Genomic DNA, 21,152 nt, shown 5'->3' with positions numbered 1-21,152 from the left:
CAGTCGTTGATTTTTTTCCGCTGCTGCTGCTGCTGCTACGATGTTGTCGGTTCGAACGATGACGATGGAATGAAAATCGTTGGCAAAAATGCTGCCTTCACGACTCCACGGCAAAACAAAACAGCCAATCAGAGAGCGGAAAGATTTTTTGCGTGGGTCAAAGCACGCGCTTGCTTGCTCAAGGCCAACTGCGATCGTTTGACGTTTGGCACTTGCAAGCGAAAATTGAATTAATGTTCGTTAATTTTTTTTAAAGTGAAAATTTTGGGGGAAATATTTAAATTAATTTAAACGCCAAGCGTCAAAAGCTTTGAAAATGCACAAAAAGCAGTGCATGAATCATTTGAAACAATAACTCTTTCGTGAATTTTTCGTTGGCGCTGAAAAGCGCCATTTTGTTAAATTGCAGCAGAAGTTGATTCTTGTGGCCATCTTCTCGAGCGTCCATCCAAGTAGGCCTTGTTTTTCTCCTTCGACGTCGTTTTGGCAGCAATTTCACGCACACGCTGGCGAGCTTGCTCTTTATTTCCTGCAGTCGTTGATTTTTTTCCGCTGCTGCTGCTGCTGCTACGATGTTGTCGGTTCGAACGATGACGATGGAATGAAAATCGTTGGCAAAAATGCTGCCTTCACGACTCCACGGCAAAACAAAACAGCCAATCAGAGAGCGGAAAGATTTTTTGCGTGGGTCAAAGCACGCGCTTGCTTGTTCAAGGCCAACTGCGATCGATTGACCGTTGACACTTGCAAGCGAAAATTGTTAATATTCGTTAATTTTTTTTAAAATGAAAATTTTGGGGGAAATATTTAAATTAATTTAAACGCCAAGCGTCAAAAGCTTTAAAAATGCACCAAAAGCAGTGCATGAATCATTTGAAACAATAACTCTTTCGTGAATTTTTCGTTGGCGCTGAAAAGCGCCATTTTGTTAATTTGCAGCAGAAGTTGATTCTTGTGGCCATCTTCTCGAGCGTCCATCCAAGTAGGCCTTGTTTTTCTTCTTCGACGTCGTTTTGACAGCAATTTCACGCACACGCTGGCGTGTTTCTTCTTCTCGGAGCTTGCTCTTGATTTCCTCCAGTCGTTGATTTTTTTCCGCTGCTGCTGCTGCTGCTACGATGTTGTCAGTTCGAACGATGACGATGGAATGAAAATCGTTGGCAAAAATTCTGCCTTCACGACTCCACGGCAAAACAAAACAGCCAATCAGAGAGCGGAAAGATTTTTTGCGTGGGTCAAAGCACGCGCTTGCTTGTTCAAGGCCAACTGCGATCGATTGACCGTTGACACTTGCAAGCGAAAATTGTTAATATTCGTTAATTTTTTTTAAAATGAAAATTTTGGGGGAAATATTTAAATTAATTTAAACGCCAAGCGTCAAAAGCTTTAAAAATGCACCAAAAGCAGTGCATGAATCATTTGAAACAATAACTCTTTCGTGAATTTTTCGTTGGCGCTGAAAAGCGCCATTTTGTTAATTTGCAGCAGAAGTTGATTCTTGTGGCCATCTTCTCGAGCGTCCATCGAAGTAGGCCTTGTTTTTCTTCTTCGACGTCGTTTTGGCAGCAATTTCACGCACACGCTGGCGTGTTTCTTCTTCTCGGAGCTTGCTCTTGATTTCCTCCAGTCGTTGATTTTTTTCCGCTGCTGCTGCTGCTGCTACGATGTTGTCGGTTCGAACGATGACGATGGAATGAAAATCGTTGGCAAAAATGCTGCCTTTACGACTTCCCATTCCTACCAGTACATCAAAAAGCGAATGACGTAGGAATGGGATAACCGGCGCAAAGGGGCGGGACATCCGTCTCCATTCTAAGCCAATATAACCCTGCTCCGTTAATCCTGGGAAAACATTCTATCGTTGGACGCCGAGGAGTAAACAACAACCTGGCACCGGAATATTCTGGCCACAAGACCCGGAGTGGCCAGATTCCTCAGGGATGTTCCGATGGAAGGCCATACGAGACTGGACAACATGGGTATCAAACTTCTTGGATTTTGATACTGGTGATGAAAATGGCCATTTTGACAGTATTGGCCACAACCTGGAGTGGCCGGTGCCCTCAGGGAGGTTCTCCCGGGAGGACATTTACCGAACCATACGATTTTGGGCAATATTGGTATCAAATTTCATGGTTTTTGATATTGGTAATGAAAATGGCAATTTAGAAAAAGTTGGCCAAAAGCTGCAGTGGCCGGTGCCCTAAAGGAAAGTTTTCCCGGGAAGACATCTTTTGAACCAACGAGTTTTGGCATTATGGGTATCACAACTCATGGTTTACAATACTGGCCATTTCGTCAAAGGTGGCAACAATCTGGAGAGCCCGCTACCTCACGATTGTTCCGATTAGGGGACAAACATCGAATTATAGAGATATCATGGTTTTTTTAATACGGAGCTTAAAGAGAAATTAAACGAAAATATAAATCCATTAATGTTTTGATTTTATCTGACGCATAGTTCAACAAAATTGCGTAATTTTAAAAGCTTTTCTGCTAAGTTCTTTGTCATACTGGTCATGTGTAACATAACCACCTGCACCTTTTTTTTCCAATGAAACATGAATTCTGATTCGTGCGCCAATCGAAGCGCAATGAATTCAAGCTATTTTTCATTAAGTTTTATTTTTTCTCCTCTTTTTTGCCTGGAGGGAAAAATCGAATCCGTGAGATTCAATCTCGGCCGGAGGAGTTTTAATGAAATTTCTTTCCGCTTCCGGAAGCTTTTCCGAAGTCACATCCACAAACGTGGACTTTGAAAGAGAAGGTGTGCCAGGCTACGGACCCAGCAGTTTATTTTGAAGCGTGGAAAACTTTGCTTTCAAATGTTGATGTTTTTGGGAACGTTTTCCTTCAAATAAGAGCTGTTATTCCAGTTGGTTTGATGGGAAAAAGTCTTGTTGCTTGTTCTGTTTTCAAAACGAACGAAATTTTTGGAAAAGTAATCTTAAAACTACATTTTCATTATCAAAAAGGAAAATTTAGAAATCTCAATTTCAAAATCTCAAAATTTATTAAAAATCTAGATTGAAAGCACAACCTCAAACTTTCTCAAATAAAGCAAAAAACTTTTCTTTTTCACAATTACGTGCCAACCATTTGGCCTACATTCTCTAACATCACCTTGGAAACTTTTCCTAACTTTCCCCCTTCCCCCTTATTTCTAAAACCAGGCAAAAACCAGAAAAGTCAAGATGTTGTCGCTCGTTTTCCAACTTTCTTTCCCCCAGTAGAAAAGGTCTTCCAGAATCACAAAATACCATAACGCATTTCCTTCATGTGTGTGTGCGACCATAAAAAACCAGAGCCCTGGAACGAAGCAAAAATCCACAAAATTTAAAAGTTTTCCTCTTTCCCCAAACAGTTGGAGGGAGTGCGGAAAATATCATTGCACAGTGGTCCAGATCGCAAAATTAAGTGGAAAATGGATTTTCCGAAAAATGGTGACGTTTTGGAGCTTTGGTGTCTTCAGAAGAGTTGTTGCAAATGGAAAGGGGCAACTTTTGGTTTGGTTCAAAATTAGGGTGGTTCACGATTAGGGTGATTTTGAAAATCTAACTTTTCAGGAATATTTTTGGGAATTTTTTTGTCTTCTAGAAAGTTGATGGGCTTGCCAATCCAAGCAACTTTGTCGAAGACACCAAAATTTTATCTCGTAATCTACGCCTTCTATGACCAAATTTATAAAAAGCATCTGAGCAAACCTTCAAAAATCAGTTTTTTGAACGTGGCAATTCAGGGTTAACTTTTAGAGAAAAGTGATATTCGGAGCACTTTTAGAGCTCTACAAAACAAACATTTTCATTTTTTGACATGTCAATTTGGACTTAAGGGTCAAAAGTTACAGCCATTTTAAGGTAAAAAAGATGCAAATTTAAAACTTAAATATCTCAAAATGGCGCAAGCCAAATTTTAAGCACTAGGTTGCATTTGAAAGAAGAGATCTAGCACTACAAACGCTGAAAAAATCTCAGGGGTGTTTTTCTTTAAACTTGAGATATCTTCATTTGAAAAAGTCTAATTTTCAAGGGAAAACCATATGGGACCACCCTAACGAAATTCGAAAATTGTCCAAATATATGTTTTTCCATGTAATTTTGCCCGCTAAATCTGAATCTGCCCTCAGAATTGAGCCAAAATGTCAACAAATCGATTTTTGGTCATATTTTGGGTTTAAATGATAATTTTACATGGAAACCCAAAATATGACCAAAAATCGATTTGTTGACATTTTGGCTCAATTCTGAGGGCAGATTCAGATTCAGCGGGCAAAATTACATGGAAAAACATATATTTGGACAATTTTCGAATTTCGTTAGGGTGGTCCCATATGGTTTTCCCTTGAAAATTAGACTTTTTCAAATGAAGATATCTCAAGTTTAAAGAAAAACACCCCTGAGATTTTTTCAGCGTTTGTAGTGCTAGATCTCTTCTTTCAAATGCAACCTAGTGCTTAAAATTTGGCTTGCGCCATTTTGAGATATTTAAGTTTTAAATTTGCATCTTTTTTACCTTAAAATGGCTGTAACTTTTGACCCTTAAGTCCAAATTGACATGTCAAAAAATGAAAATGTTTGTTTTGTAGAGCTCTAAAAGTGCTCCGAATATCACTTTTCTCTAAAAGTTAACCCTGAATTGCCACGTTCAAAAAACTGATTTTTGAAGGTTTGCTCAGATGCTTTTTATAAATTTGGTCATAGAAGGCGTAGATTACGAGATAAAATTTTGGTGTCTTCGACAAAGTTGCTTGGATTGGCAAGCCCATCAACTTTTTAGAAGACAAAAAAATTCCCAAAAATATTCCTGAAAAGTTAGATTTTCAAAATCACCCTAATCGTGAACCACCCTAATTTTGAACCAAACCAAAAGTTGCCCCTTTCCATTTGCAACAACTCTTCTGAAGACACCAAAGCTCCAAAACGTCACCATTTTTCGGAAAATCCATTTTCCACTTAATTTTGCGATCTGGACCACTGTGCATTGCTCACATTAGTGTGTGTGTGGACGTGCGTATGTGGTGTGGCAGGAAAATGCCAGACCGCTTTTTCCGAAGGGGAGAAAATGGCCTCGAGGAAAGGAAATATTTTTCTTCTGTCCTTCTTACTTCTTATTTCAACAAGAGTGGGAAAACAGGAAACAGCCACGGGGAAATTTACTTCGACATTAAATTAAATTAAAATTGATCAATTCAGTTTTATTTTCTCCGCCACATCAGGATGCCTTATGTGTGGCATATTGAATGCAATGACTTTTACTGACAGGAAATGGCCCGCGAGTATGAGTGACGGTGGTTGGTGTGATGTAATTCTTAAATTTTTCTCTCTTGAGGATTTTTTCCGAGTTTCCATGAAAATGAATAAAATATTTTCCAAAAAAACAAAAAAACAAAAAACAAAAAACAAAAAACAAAAAACAAAAAACAAAAAACAAAAAACAAAAAACAAAAAACAAAAAACAAAAAACAAAAAACAAAAAACAAAAAACAAAAAACAAAAAACAAAAAACAAAAAACAAAAAAAAAACAAAAAACAAAAAACAAAAAACAAAAAACAAAAAACAAAAAACAAAAAACAAAAAACAAAAAACAAAAAACAAAAAAGAAAAAACAAAAAACAAAAAACAAAAAACAAAAAACAAAAAACAAAAAACAAAAAACAAAAAACAAAAAACAAAAAACAAAAAACAAAAAACAAAAAACAAAAAACAAAAAACAAAAAACAAAAAACAAAAAACAAAAAACAAAAAACAAAAAACAAAAAACAAAAAACAAAAAACAAAAAACAAAAAACAAAAAACAAAAAACAAAAAACAAAAAACAAAAAACAAAAAACAAAAAACAAAAAACAAAAAACAAAAAACAAAAAACAAAAAACAAAAAACAAAAAACAAAAAACAAAAAACAAAAAACAAAAAACAAAAAACAAAAAACAAAAAACAAAAAACAAAAAACAAAAAACAAAAAACAAAAAACAAAAAACAAAAAACAAAAAACAAAAAACAAAAAACAAAAAACAAAAAACAAAAAACAAAAAACAAAAAACAAAAAACAAAAAACAAAAAACAAAAAACAAAAAACAAAAAACAAAAAACAAAAAACAAAAAACAAAAAACAAAAAACAAAAAACAAAAAACAAAAAACAAAAAACAAAAAACAAAAAACAAAAAACAAAAAACAAAAAACAAAAAACAAAAAACAAAAAACAAAAAACAAAAAACAAAAAACAAAAAACAAAAAACAAAAAACAAAAAAACAAAAAACAAAAGCATAAGCATAAGCATAGGTGCCCACCCGCAGTTGCTACTCCGTTATTGACCAGGACCTCCAGAAGTTACATCCACGAGCCGTGGAAGATGAGTGGGCGCTATCTTTCCTCGCTTCGCAACTTCTCAAAGGCCCCTATCATGCTGATCAATACCGGCGCCGGCCACGACCAGTGGTAGGGTCACGGGGAAGTGGATGGGAATGTTAGTCCGATATTTGATTGATAGAGACCGCCCAATCGACTGCTTCTCCGACAAAGTATCACATGAGTTTTGAGGGGGTTAGTAGATGGGTATGAGGTCAGGATTCACGAGTGGCAGTGATGTGACCATGAGCATTTTGTTTATCTGTTGAAATTTTAAATCTTAGGCAGCCGGCTGCGGAAAGATAAATAATTGATTATTTAAAAAGTTTGTTTTAATCGAACGCGTGCCAACCGAGCGGTAGCGCTATGGGCTGGACTTATCAGTATATTTTTACTGTTGGTACAATTAAGATAACGCGAGCAAATGTCAAAAATAGTAGATGAGTTAATACTAAAGCTGCCAGTTGGAATAAATTATTACGATCAACGAATATAAACGAAAAGAAAACAGGACACCACGTAACCGATTGTAATGAAATTTAAACAATAACTTAAACGAACTTAACCGGCGGCGTGCCTTCCTATCAACGATGATAAAAGAAGGACTTATAAATTTAAAATATAAAAAGACTCCAAAAAATACGTTGCATAGTAACCGCGAAGTCCCACTACTCACAATCGAATCCGAAAGATAGCTATCTAGAATTTTAAATATAGTATTAATTCGACCGCGATCCTCCAGAAATTCTTCGTCGGCGTGCCTTCCGATCAACGGTGATGTAAGAAGGGCTTTATTCATTAAAATGATTTTATATCATAAGCCTTAAAACATATTCGTCGGCGTGCCTTCCGATCATCGATGATATAGAAAGGACTTAATCCAGCAATACGATTTGCTTGTCTCGAAAAAAAAAGAATTCGGATCGTTTCTATCGAAAACTATGTAAAGAGGACAAAAATAAACTCATTGGCCAACGAACGCGCGAACTAAAAATAAAGAAAAAAGAAGAAGAAGAAGACCAATCACCCCATGCACACAAACAACGACACAAAAGAGATGAAAACAACACGAATCAGAAGAAATCCAATCACCCCATGTACACAAATAGCGACACAAAAGAGATGGAAAATAACACGAAAAAACAGGACTGCGCGTCCACACAGGCACCGCACTACTGATGCCAATATTTATTTATAATGACCAATCACCCCATGCACTCGAACAGCGACATAAAAGAGACGGAAAATAACACGAGAAAACAGGACTGAGCGTCCACACAGGCACCGCACTACTGATGCCATTATTTATTTATAATGACCAATCACCCCATGCACTCGAACAGCGACATAAAAGAGACGGAAAATAACACGAGAAAACAGGACTGAGCGTCCACACAGGCACCGCACTACTGATCAAAACAAAAAACAAAAAACAAAAAACAAAAAACAAAAAACAAAAAACAAAAAACAAAAAACAAAAAACAAAAAACAAAAAACAAAAAACAAAAAACAAAAAACAAAAAACAAAAAACAAAAAACAAAAAACAAAAAACAAAAAACAAAAAACAAAAAACAAAAAACAAAAAACAAAAAACAAAAAACAAAAAACAAAAAACAAAAAACAAAAAACAAAAAACAAAAAACAAAAAACAAAAAACAAAAAACAAAAAACAAAAAACAAAAAACAAAAAACAAAAAACAAAAAACAAAAAACAAAAAACAAAAAACAAAAAACAAAAAACAAAAAACAAAAAACAAAAAACAAAAAACAAAAAAAAAACAAAAAACAAAAAACAAAAAACAAAAAACGAAAAACAAAAAACAAAAAACAAAAAACAAAAAACAAAAAACAAAAAACAAAAAACAAAAAACAAAAAACAAAAAACAAAAAACAAAAAACAAAAAACAAAAAACAAAAAACAAAAAACAAAAAACAAAAAACAAAAAACAAAAAACAAAAAACAAAAAACAAAAAACAAAAAACAAAAAACAAAAAACAAAAAACAAAAAACAAAAAACAAAAAACAAAAAACAAAAAACAAAAAACAAAAAACAAAAAACAAAAAACAAAAAACAAAAAACAAAAAACAAAAAACAAAAAACAAAAAACAAAAAACAAAAAACAAAAAACAAAAAACAAAAAACAAAAAACAAAAAACAAAAAACAAAAAACAAAAAACAAAAAACAAAAAACAAAAAACAAAAAACAAAAAACAAAAAACAAAAAACAAAAAACAAAAAACAAAAAACAAAAAACAAAAAACAAAAAACAAAAAACAAAAAACAAAAAACAAAAAACAAAAAACAAAAAACAAAAAACAAAAAACAAAAAACAAAAAACAAAAAACAAAAAACAAAAAACAAAAAACAAAAAACAAAAAACAAAAAACAAAAAACAAAAAACAAAAAAACAAAAAACAAAAAACAAAAAACAAAAAACAAAAAACAAAAAACAAAAAACAAAAAACAAAAAACAAAAAACAAAAAACAAAAAACAAAAAAACAAAAAACAATTGTAATATTTTTAGGCCAATTTTTACTTGCACTGAAAAAATAAACATTGATTTGGAAACTACTCATTTCAAATTTAAAAATGAAAAAAAAACGTTCAGACCCCACACCAAACTCACCTGTTGTGTGCTGACAAAGCGTAATCCCAATAATTAACAGCACCGTCCAGAGGTTATCCATCATTGGTCCGACACTCGATCCTTGTCTGCTTCCGGAGTTGCGATGTCGCAGCTCATTTATCACATAAAACAAAAAAAAGCTGTAGAATGCTAGGGCAAGCCACACACAATTCACACTTCACACTTCCAAACCTCTCTTCTCTCACTTTGTGTGCTATAATTATCGAATTTTGACCACTTCTTACAATTTTTCACTTTCTCTTTCTTCGCTTCGCTTTCGTGATTGCTATCTTGGTGCCTTCTCCCAATTTTCTTCACTCTCTTCTAATTTTCACCCTCTTTCTTCTCACTTGTTTCCTTCATTCATCTAATTATCGCGCCATTATGTTGGCTGACGGCCAGAACTAACGCCACTCACACTCGTAGTTTTTGTTTGGCATTCGCTTTTGTGGTGGTCACGACGACATAACCCCTAAAAAAGAGTAAAAATCTAAACGCGTTCTAACGTGTGAGTCACCATTTTTGTTATTCCATCATTTTCGTTACATATTTAATTGGTGGCTTTGAATTTGTATAAATTTGTTTACACGCCGGTGTTAGAATGGATGCGCGGTTGTCGCGTGTTTTGTTTTGTTTTCGTTTTGCTTTGTTTGGGGTTTCACTTTTCCGCTTTCGGGTCGAAATTCCGAACGGGGTTTTGTTTGTTTGTATGTTTTCTTTCTTCTGTTATTGTTGATGCTCTCGTCCGATATGGTTCAGATACGGTGCGATAGTTCAGGTGACAAGTTTATGACGTTTCAGTGAGGGATTGCCTGGAAAGAGAGAAAAAGAAAAATTAAATTAATTAAATGATAGTTTAATTGAAGTAGCATTGTTTTCACTCAACAAAAAAATTAATAATCTAGCTTCGTGTTAATGGGCTGAATGTGACATTAATTTTGCATTATTTTATGCAAGTTTATGTAATTTTACACCCAGAAATATGTAGCCCATACAGTAAAAAATGTAATTTTACATCTCGGTATGAGTACATCGTTTTTGTAAAAAAAAAGTGTACTTTTGCCTCTAAAAATGTGTTATTTCACCACTGTTCCAGTATTTTGGTACTTTTTCAGTCTAATTTGAGGTAAAATTACATCACAAAAGAAGTAATATTACACCTTCATGCAATTTAACCAGTGGTTTTTGCAAGCCAAGTATTTTTCTCTTTTAAATAAATTTTGCCGATGTTTTCTTATTTTTTTTTAAATTTGTTATGTTTCTTAAATTGCAATTAATATCATCATTTTCTCCTACAGTATTCAACAAAACATAAGTAAAACCACTTCCTTCTCGTATGCTAATTTCCCCGAAAAAAAAAAAGCCAGAGGGCATCAGACGAATTCCAGTTTTTGGGCAGCCCAAAAACTGATTTTTGACTAACTGCCATCATAACTCATGTCTGCCAGACACACACTGCCAAGCCACTCATTACCGAGGGCTGGCTGCAGTAGTAACAGAAGTTATCATCGGAAGCCACCCAAGAGGCACCACTCTGTGGTGAAGATCTGACTCTGGTCAGCGAGGTTGTGCGAATCAGCATAAAGACATGGTTGGATCTGAACTCGGAAGGTTTATCTTGTTCCCGCAATCATGGAAAGTAATAAAACATGAGTGTAAAATTTAAAGTGGAAAAAAGCTGGGAAATTGACCGGCAAAAAAAGTAAAGTTTTGCGTGGTGGTTGAAGTTATGAAATTTCTGAAAAGGAGGAACTTTATTCAATAAATACTCACTCTAAAGAAGTGAAAGATGATGATGATGGTGCGATGGCGGTTAGATTACGGCGATCAGATAAGAACACACTTTTTTTTAACGACCTCAGGCTTGATACCGGAGAGACTCGTTGAGATAATCCTCATCCTCTGCAGGGTAATGACAGTACTTAGTTCCTCGGGCAGATCGCGCCAAGGGTCGTGGCATTTGTCACCTCCAGAAGGTATAGAAGAAGCGAGGAAAAGTGTCATTCCCTGGCCCGGAATGCAGCGATTCGAGGAGACAAATTAAATTTTATGACTTCATAAAACGTCAGTTCCACCTCACTCTTCCCCGTGAAGAGTGGTGCGCTAGTGTCTTTCGAAATGAATGCATTAAAAAGTCCCATAAATGGATGTTTTAGTAGGTCCCGGGTTCCGCCTGCGAAAACGGGGATAATTTGTCGGTTTAATTTGTTCCCCCCAAAGTGTTCGGGAAGAATGTCAATTTCAAATGACACACATTTTCCTAATGACTGGAAGAGTGCTAAAATGACAATTAAAAGTAAAGAGATTTCCTTTTTAGAAAGTCAAAAGGACCTTACGTAACGATACATAAATAAAACATTAAAATCTAAAATGAAAAGTTCTTTTTTTTCGATTTTTTTGCGTCTATTCAAAGTTTGAAGGAATCATTTTTAAATGTTATACAATGGCAATAAAAATAATAATAAGCTGTTTTCATTTATTATGAATCAACCCAAAACACTTATAAAGGAAATTTTTAAATGTTAGGAATATTTTTTATAATAAAAAAATAATCAACTCGAAAAATTTACAAAAAAAACTGCTTTATTTTGAAAATGTTAAATAAATCCTAGAAATCCCAACTCTGCCAAGGGATAAATTTAATACTTTTCGATACAAGGGCTAAAAAGTTCTACTTCAGTACAAAAAAAAAGTTTTTCAATACTTGTTTCGAAAATTGATATTTTTTTAATATTGTTACGATTTGAACGGTAAATTGAGTAAACACATGGAAGTTTGACTTAAAATTTCATTTTAAGTGTGTACATCGGAATTTGCAAAAAATGATGTTTGAAGCTCGTTGCAAAACTTTTTTTTTCAGCACTCGTTGTATTCATCCAAGTTGATGCAAAAACTACTTTTTCATGAGCAGTATTATATATTAACACTACTACATTTTCTGTGACTTTCAAAAAATCTTGAATGAACACATTAAAAAAAATCAAATCATGATTGATTTTTGTTTAAGAAACGCAGGTTTGAAAATTATAAGCAAATGCCGATTTTTTTTCTTAAAATTTTAAACAAAAATGTTAAATAAAATCATATTTTCTCAAAAGTTTCAATAAGGGAGCGTTCTTTTATTACGTAACGCAGAAAAAATGATTTTTGGATCCCCTCCCTCCCTCGCATCCAAATTTTCATACATTTTTTTTAAGTTAGAGCGTAACACGGTCTTCGATCCACCTCCTCCCCTCCCTCCAACTGCGTTACGTAATGAAAGAATGCATCCTTATTCATCATCAAACCTAAGAAGCAAAAATAGTTTTTTTTTAATTTGAGTTAAAATTTCAAATTCTTCTAAATTTGTTTGTTGATTAATTTTATAGCGTAAATTTGATGACACTATGTGAATGCATTCCCAATGTCGAATAAAGCTATTCTGAAAGCATGTGAATGTTTGAAAATCTGCATCTTGAGAAAAAAAAATCTGTTTGATTTGGTATCATTGGCAATGTTCAAGGTTTAGATTAGAACTTTTCAGAAAAAAGTTTTTTTTTTGTATAAAAGGTATCTTTTATTTAAGAATGATGTAAAATCTAGTTTCGGAAATATTCGATAAAATGAATGATGAATTCTAGAAAAAATCTTAAACAATCAAACAAAATTAAAAAAAAATCCAGATAAAAAATCTCATAATTTTACACCGTATTCAAAGCAAATTAAAAAAAAATCTATAAGGCTGGTACAAATTTTATTTTAAATTTTGTCTCTCCCCCCCCCCCTCCCTTCAAGTTTGCCCGAAAAATCAGGGGCAAAAAAATATGTTTTTCAAAAAATTTTATAACTTTAATGGAAATTTAAGTACAATCAGCTGTTATCAATTAAAATTGCGTTTCCTGCGTTTAGATTCACTTTTAGCATGTTTTGGTTGATTCAAAAATCTTTTGAATTTCTGACAAATTTCAATGTTTAAGTTTTTTTGCAAATTTAGTTTTCTTCAAATCTTTCATTTTTTGAAAGTAAATGATTGCGAAACGACTGAACTAGTGTAAAATACATTTTGAAACACTTTTTCCATGCAAATCCTGAAACTGTGGCTTGTTATTTCAACATTTATTTTTATTCGATTTCGACAATTTTTTTGTATTTTTTAATTTGGCCTGCATTGATTGCAAATTCAAATTTAAACAAAAAAATCTGGTCGAAAACTTTTTATTTGATGAAATTTCGATTTTTTCACCATATTTCTCTATGGCTATTGCGGAGTTTTGTTCTCTAAAACATATAAAAAAATCCCGAAAATCAAAAAAAAAGTCAGCAGAAAGTTAGTTGTTCTTTCGTAGAACTTAAAAAAAACAAAAGTCCGAAGTCTGAAGCCAGAAGTCAGAAGTCAAAAGTCAGAAGCAAGGAGTAAGGAGTCAGGTTTCAAGAAACAGAGGCCAGAAGTCAGAAGTCAGAAGTCCAAAGTAAGGAGTCAGAAGTCAAGAATCAGAAGTCAGAAGCCAGTAGCCAGAAAAGAATTCAGATTTTTAGAGCATAAGTATATTTAAGATTTGGATATTTTTTTAAACAGCCATATTTTTAAAATTCTTGTCATAATTTGAAAAGAGTACACTACTCCTTTCCCAAACTTTCTTCCATCAAGTTTCATATCATATCTTTCATAATTCATATCCCGTAAACATACTCCCACTCAGCTGGTGCATCCCACTGGGTTCATTTTGTCGAACCAAAAAAAAGTATTGAATGACGAAGAATAACGCACCACATCCCTTTTCCCGAAAACAAAACCCCCTTCCAAAACCCATAACCATACCTCAAATTTACCAATAAAATAAATACTCATTGATTATGACGACGGTTTCTTCAACGCGACTCAACGCCCTGTCCCTCAAGAGAGTGTCGTTCCGTCGTTTTTTTCTGTGGTCGCGTCCACGTCCTACATCGATGCTTATGAGTAAATTATGTTTATTTATGTTTAAAACATACTCCTCCCCCTCCAAGATCACCCGCTCCCTGCCACAGTCACAGAGAGCACAAAAGGCCATTAACCCTTTTATTTCTTTATTTGTTCATGTTCTCCGCAGGCAGCAGCGCAGCGACAGGCGGTGTGGGGTTCAAAACTTCTCGTTTTTTCCTGGACCACAACCACCTACTGTGCTCTGACCTGAAATCTATACATAAATGCACATGTGTGCTGAGGGTTGTTGTTTTTCTGTTGTTGGTGTTATTACCGGCAGTTTACTTCAATTCAAACCCGTCATCTCAATCAAAACTTGAACTCAGGAGCGGCAGCATAGACACGGGATCAGGTTCGGCGGGGAACACCCCCGCAATATAGCGCGTACGGTGGGTTTGGTGGTAGGATTTCGTCGGAATTTGTTATATTTGAAGTCAGAAGTCAGATGACAGGAGTCAGGAGTCAGGAGTCAGGAGTCAGGAGTCAGGAGTCAGGAGTCAGGAGTCAGGAGTCAGGAGTCAGGAGTCAGGAGTCAGGAGTCAGGAGTCAGGAGTCAGGAGTCAGGAGTCAGGAGTCAGGAGTCAGGAGTCAGGAGTCAGGAGTCAGGAGTCAAGAGTCAAGAGTCAAGAGTCAAGAGTCAAGAGTCAAGAGTCAAGAGTCAAGAGTCAAGAGTCAAGAGTCAAGAGTCAAGAGTCAGAAGTCATAAGTCAGGAGTCAGGAGTCAGGAGTCAGGAGTCAGGAGTCAGGAGTCAGGAGTCAGAAGTCAGAAGTCAGAAGTCAGAAGTCAGAAGTCAGAAGTCAGAAGTCAGAAGTTAGAAGACAGAAGTCAGAGGTCAGAAGTTAGAAATCAGAATCAGAAGTCAGAAGTCAGAAGTCAGAAGTCGGAAGTCAGTAGACAGTAGTCAGTAGTCAAGAGTCAAGAGTCAGAAGTCATAAGTCAGAAGTCAGAAGTCAGAAGTCAGAAGTCAGAAGTCAGAAGTCAGAAGTCAGAAGTCAGAAGTCAGAAGTCAGAAGTCAGAAGTCAGAAGTCAGAAGACAGAAGTCAGAAGTCAGAAGTCAGAAGTCAGAAGTCAGAAGTCAGAAGTCAGAAGTCAGAAGTCAGAAGTCAGAAGTCATAAGTCAGAAGTCAGAAGTCAGAAGTCAGAAGTCAGAATTCAGAAGTCAGAAGTCAGAAGTCAGAAGTCAGAAGTCAGAAGTCAGAAGTCAGAAGTCAGAAGTCAGAAGTCAGAAGTCAAGAGTCAGAAGTCAGAAGTCAGAAGTCAGAAGTCAAGAGTCAGAATTGAGATGTCAGAAGTCAGAAGTCAGAGTCAGTATCATTAAAAAATTTAAAAGATGATTATTTTGCATTTTCTTCCAACAAATTTCCCCTTGAAACCCCCACCGTGCCCACCTCGTAACGATAGAGTAATAACAATAATACACGCCATGAATTCGTCTAATGTGATCAAATAAACCACAGACGCAGCGCGAGTACGGGAGACGTCGACGACGGAACCGTTTTGTACTCATGGCTTGATGGATGTGAGTTGGGAGCAAGCGGAAACAAGTTTGGGCTGTACCAACTTGAAGCTTCCTCTCAACTCAGCTGGGATGAAGGTCGTCGATGAGCTGGAGGAACCTTTGGAGTGAAGTGGTTATTACAGATCTGCTGCTAGTTCTTTCAACGGGCGGCTTCAAAAATCCATGAGGAGAACAATGGAATTAAGCGGGTTTTCAAGAAGGAGGTTTATGGAGAATGTTTTCACTAAACATCGCTTTACGGCGATCCAATAAAGATGGGCTGTCTATGGGTTGCGGTGCAGTGAAGATGGTCGAGTTGAGAGCAAGTGGACTCCACTTCAACGGGGGTTTTCTGTTGGGAATAGCTTGTGTTTGAGCTTTTACAAAAGTAGGACAAGTGATTGAGTTGAAGAGTTTATTAGCTGTTCAGGTGCTCAAGCTGAACTCAACACAAAAAATAATCAAACAGATAAACATCAAATTTTCGTTGATTGAAAACCGTTCATCACATTTGTCACGTATCTTCGCTGGAACCAATGAATACCATAGTGTCGAAAAATATTTCTTCTAATCAGAAGTAATCACCACATCCATCGAAAAGGTACCAGACCCTCCCAAACCAGACCTTCAATATCTTAGAATCGACGAAACGTGACATGTGAGCAGTTCCAAACCAGACTCCTTTTTGGCTTTCATCTTATTATCCAGCTTCAAGGATTTCCGCAGAAAAGAACTTCTTGCCAAATTTGGAGAAAGAACTCCAGACACCGAGCCAGACACCTTCTGGCTGGTTGCGGAAGATTACACACCTCTCTCTTCTGCTTCGCAAAAACAACCTGAAACCAGCAATCTTGAGGCAATCTTTTTCCTTGGCCCCCGAAATTGGTAGTGCCTTTGATCTCGTTTGATTACTGCCATTAGGACGAATTATCTTAACAAGGATCAAATTGAGTGTTTGCAGCATGATCGAGGTTGAGAAGACTGCATTTTTTTTCGACTGCAGTCTTTGTTTTGCAGATAATTGTTTCGAGGAATTTGCGACTTTGTACCAGCTGACGTAACTCGCAACTCAAATTTGAAATCCCTCTAAATTACAAATTACCTCATTTGCAACCATAAAAAAAGTGACGACGGTCAAACATTTCAGCGCATTTATGACCCTGGGGCGTTAATTTATGACATCGCAAACCAAAAGTGTGCGCGCATTTTGTTGCAGCGCAGATGACACATAAAAGTCTGTGAGCGCTAATTGAAACAAAATTAGAATTGACAGTCGGAACGACCTGAAGAGTGTTGGTTGAGAGTAAACAAACGGTTCGGGGTGTATTCTTTTCGGGAATGGTGCATAAAATCGAGAATGCATTAGTCCGAAATGCCACAAAAGGTTTTGAGTGATGGACAAGTCTTGGTGAAGGGGGAACTCTTGAACAAATAAACACCAAAGAGTTGAAATGTTTACGAAGCTGACGTCGGGCGATGAACTGGTGCATCGAAAGAGTGTTAGATGACTGTGAAAAAGTTTTAGAATAAATATTGGGCAATATTGGAAAGGGAACTTTCGATATTGACCATGAACTATGTTCTTTGTCATATTGGTCATGTCTGTGACATAACCACCTACAGAGTTTAGCGTTGCCTTTTATTTGTCAAATAGTCACTTTTTTCAAATCAATTCAACCAACCTATGCAGAGAAAAAATGCATTCAGATTAGACACTGCTAAATATTCAACGTTTAAGCTTCTGCCAACAATCAGAACTCCCCGGAAAAGGCTCAAACGCTGAAAGCTGCTCCCTTCCTGACTCTCTCAAACTAGGTATTCCCGGTTGCTGCTCCAGATATAGTTTAATAAAATTATAATATATGTGCAAGTCGTGATACATAAATTTTTGCACAGTTAGGACGCGGCGCGGCACACGACGATGACTCGGGCCGTGTGCCTGGCACGGACTGTCGATAATTCCGTATGCACATCGGGGATACACCAGGGCAGGCATAAAAAATAAATGGGAACACTGCCCCGAAACTATACGACACACGTCCGGATTCGCCTCCTGGATCCCCACTCTACCGGTTTCCGCTTCAGGAGATTCTAATGTGAGTTCAGGGTGATTTGGCAATTTGTTTGACTTTCTCAAAAACATATTTTTATTTAAATAAAAAAAAACAGATTTAGAAAATTTGTAATAAAAGATTGGTAAATCTAGATCAACAACTGACAAGTTACCCTCGCAAAGAATGACAAAGCGACTGGGTCTACTAATAAATGTATACATGAGGAGCCTAACATTGAACATTCACGGATTTTTTTCTCCTCTCTGTTGGTGAGTTCTACCTGTGACCATTCTCCTACTCCACACATAAAGAACAACCCTTGTCACCCAGTTTTTTTGAGCTCACCCTCCAAAAACCTTGAGCTTCGGGTAAATTTTCCCCTGAAAACCTCCTTAATTCAGGAGTGATTTCATCAGATTTTCTTCTTCAGTTTTTCCTACCAAATGTTATTGTATACTTGCTTGCAAAGGCAAAAAAGTGTGATTAAGTCTTCCTTGTGATTATTAATCTTGTTTGGTGATTTTATTTAAGTTGGAGGTCTGTCACCCTAATGAATGTAAACAATTCCGATATCGAAGTTTGATTTGAATAAATAGGACCAAGAAAAAAACAATTCTCTGAGATTTAGGACAATGATTATTTAGAGTGTTTTAATTTGGATGAAACTTCACATGTATTTTTTATACATTTTGCATCATTACTTTGTCCCTAGAAGTCTCCATACGATGTTGGCAGCTGTTTATACAAAAAGTTATGAAAATATTTGAAAATCTGTATATAGATCATGGTTTCCAGGTCGTATCTTGAAAAAAAAATCCAAAAACCTCAAAAATATTGGAAAATTTTGCAGAAGAAAATCATTTATAACTTCAAAAGATAGTAGAATTAAAATATTGCAAGAGTATGAATTTCGTTGTTAACAAAAAATATGTTTTTTTTTATTTTTGATTAAAATAGTTCATTTTCATCAAACAGTTGTTCTAAATCGGCAGAGAATGAAAAATCTGGCATAATCTGGCACTTAATCTTAAATCTGGTTTAAACTTGAAAAATCTGCATTTTCCAGATTTATCTGGCAACCTGGCAACCCTGATCTCGATAGCGGGTTTTGTGATAGATTTGGTGTCTTCGGCAAAGTTGTAAATATTGCTTTTCAATTAATTCTATAAGTTTAAGATGGCGAAATGCCGCCTTTGAGCTTCGGCATGAATTGCCCATAATTCAATTGGCAGTGATGCAAATTTTCGATAAAAAAATTGAAAATTGTTGAAAAAACTATTTTATACCTTATATCAAGAAGTTTTTTTCAGAAATTTAAACATGTTTTTTTTATTAAAATACGTAATACAAAAATATAAAAATAACAATATTTTTTTTAAATGTTTTCATAATTTGAAAGTTAAAAAAAAAGCCATTAATGTTGGTTTTAAAAATCTTATATATCAACCTTTAAGAAATAGTTATTTTGATAGGCTTTGTTTAAATTTTAAAAAAATAGTTATTCTAGAAAATATAAACGGTTTTTGCTTTCCTCACCTTATTGAGAAAAGGCTATAAGTCACTCAACTCAGACCAGGGGTGCTCAAAGTTTTTGGAGGCCGGGCCAAATTTGAAGCTCAAATGAGCTTACGGGCCAAATTAAAAAAAAGGTAATTAAAAAAATTAAATAACGTTATTTTAATTTAAAAGATTTAATTTCTGTTATTAAAAAAAATGTATATTTAAGATAATAGAAACCACAAAATAACGGTTTTCTATCAGTATTGTTGATTTAGTTGTTTCAGGCATTTGAAAAAAAAAGTTTTTAGCTCAATGTACTTGTGTTTTCAAAAAAAAAACTTAAGGTTTTGTTTTTATATTTCGAAAATGGTGGAGATATTACATGTTAAACCATTCATCTGAAGGCGTAGTTTTATTTATAAGTTAAGTGTGGCTAATTGAAAATCGTTGAGAGCAAGAATTTAAAAATTTCGTTGAAAAAAAATGTTAGAAAATGTTTAAAGCTTCAGTATAGTTCAACTGTAATCATTATTTAAAAAAAAAAAAGATTCGACATAAAAACATTTTAGCGAAAAAACATTTAATTATTTCATCGAAAATTCACTAAAATTCAAATTATTTTTAATAAACCCAAACATGCTCAAATGATTCTAAATGCAAAAGAATGTATACTTAACTAATTTCACTGATTGCACTTAAATTTAATTTTTGTTGAAGTTTTGAAGTTTTTTTGAAAATATATTTTTGCTCATGGTTTTTAATAATGGTGGAGGGGTGGTTTGATCGACGAAAGCATTGTAAAATATTTGCTACAGTTTCACTCACATTGAAACGTGTAAAATTGTTTTTATCATAAAATCTTTTGTAGAAATTATTTGTATCCTAAAGTGGGATCAAAATATTGGTAAATCAAAAGTTTTTTTATCAACCAAAAATAAAAAAAAAGATTAGCATAAAAAGGTTTAAAATAAACCTTAATTTTGAAAAAGTTTAAAATCTCTTTTTAAGTGGTCAACGGGCCATTTTACATGATCATTCGAAATGGGCCCGCGGGCCACAAAAAATCACCTCGCGGGCCACGTTTGGCCCGCGGGCCATACTTTGGTCACCCCTGTCCTAGACCTATTTTCATTTGCACATATCGACTCAGAATCACCAGCTGAGCAATCTCGTCACCCGCGACAGACACGGACGAGGAAACAAAGAAAAACGCAAAAAGTAACTTTTTCAAAACTTTTTTTCGTAAAATCGCGATAACTCGTGATTTTTACAAGCAAACCCCTTATGTTTATATATCAAAATGTTTATAATTGTCTGCTCTAAAACTTTGTAGAACATTGTTATACTCTAAAATATAACCCTGCAAAGTTAGAAAAAAACACGAAATTTTAAAATGAAAAATTTTGTTCTAAATGAAAAAATGACCCTTCTGGGTCAATGTAGATTCGAAAAGTACATTAAATTTCCCATAAAATGACATGTTCCAAAAATTGTGTACAGTCGAGTAACGGAAAATGGCAGAGTTTTTAAAACTCTTTCAGTGTTTTTTTCGATGAAAAATACGTGTTTTGCGGAATTCTGAGTACGCCAACAAATCGGGCGTCTAATTTTACATAAAAGTCCCTTTGACACCAAATTTCTATCTCATCACCGTTTCAGCCTGCAAATTATTGAAAAACACCTCTTTTTCGCATGTTCAAAAATGGAAGGGGTCGTACCGCCCCTCCGTCACGAGATATCAAAAAATGGACCTCGGATTCGTGATCAGGGACAAAAGTTACCCCTTAGGACAAAGTTTCACGCAAATCAAAGAGGGGTCGGGGCAACTTTTTCCGATTTCGTGTGAGTTGGTAGAGAATTACCCCTTTATATTGTCTGAGGTTTTTTTTTGGAAATGAAGCGTGAAATTTAATTTTTCCTTACATTTGTGATCGCTGCCCGGCAGAGAAATTATGGAAAAGTTTGTTTTGTATCCTTCCATGAAAAAAGTTAATTTTTTAAGTCCCATACAAACCTTCGGATAATCGAACTTGTACTGGACTGTATCGTGTATCTTTTTGAAAAGATAAGCTGCATTATTTTTATAGCTTCACCAATAAATACTCAATTTATTTCAGCCAAACGAATCTTGAGTATTGAATCTTTTTTCTCTCCAAAGAAGTATCGTAACTTTGCAAAT

At 35.0% G+C, this 21,152-nt stretch overlaps 1 protein-coding gene across 3 annotated transcripts in view; it reads right to left on the bottom strand.

The window, feature by feature from the left end:
- Positions 1–21,152, bottom strand: part of LOC120419314 (roundabout homolog 2-like) — a 459,035-nt gene that overhangs the window by 334,555 nt on the left and 103,328 nt on the right. For all 3 annotated transcript variants that reach the window (XM_052708075.1, XM_052708076.1, XM_052708077.1), the window contains exon 2: positions 8,978–9,789. In XM_052708075.1, the coding sequence (XP_052564035.1) occupies positions 8,978–9,041 (64 nt within the window). In that variant the 5' untranslated portion in view covers positions 9,042–9,789. The remainder of the gene's footprint in view (positions 1–8,977; positions 9,790–21,152) is intronic.

Source organism: Culex pipiens, chromosome 2, assembly GCF_016801865.2.
Source record: "Culex pipiens pallens isolate TS chromosome 2, TS_CPP_V2, whole genome shotgun sequence".
Lineage (NCBI taxonomy): Eukaryota > Metazoa > Arthropoda > Insecta > Diptera > Culicidae > Culex > Culex pipiens.
This window is presented reverse-complemented; position numbering and strand designations above follow the sequence as displayed.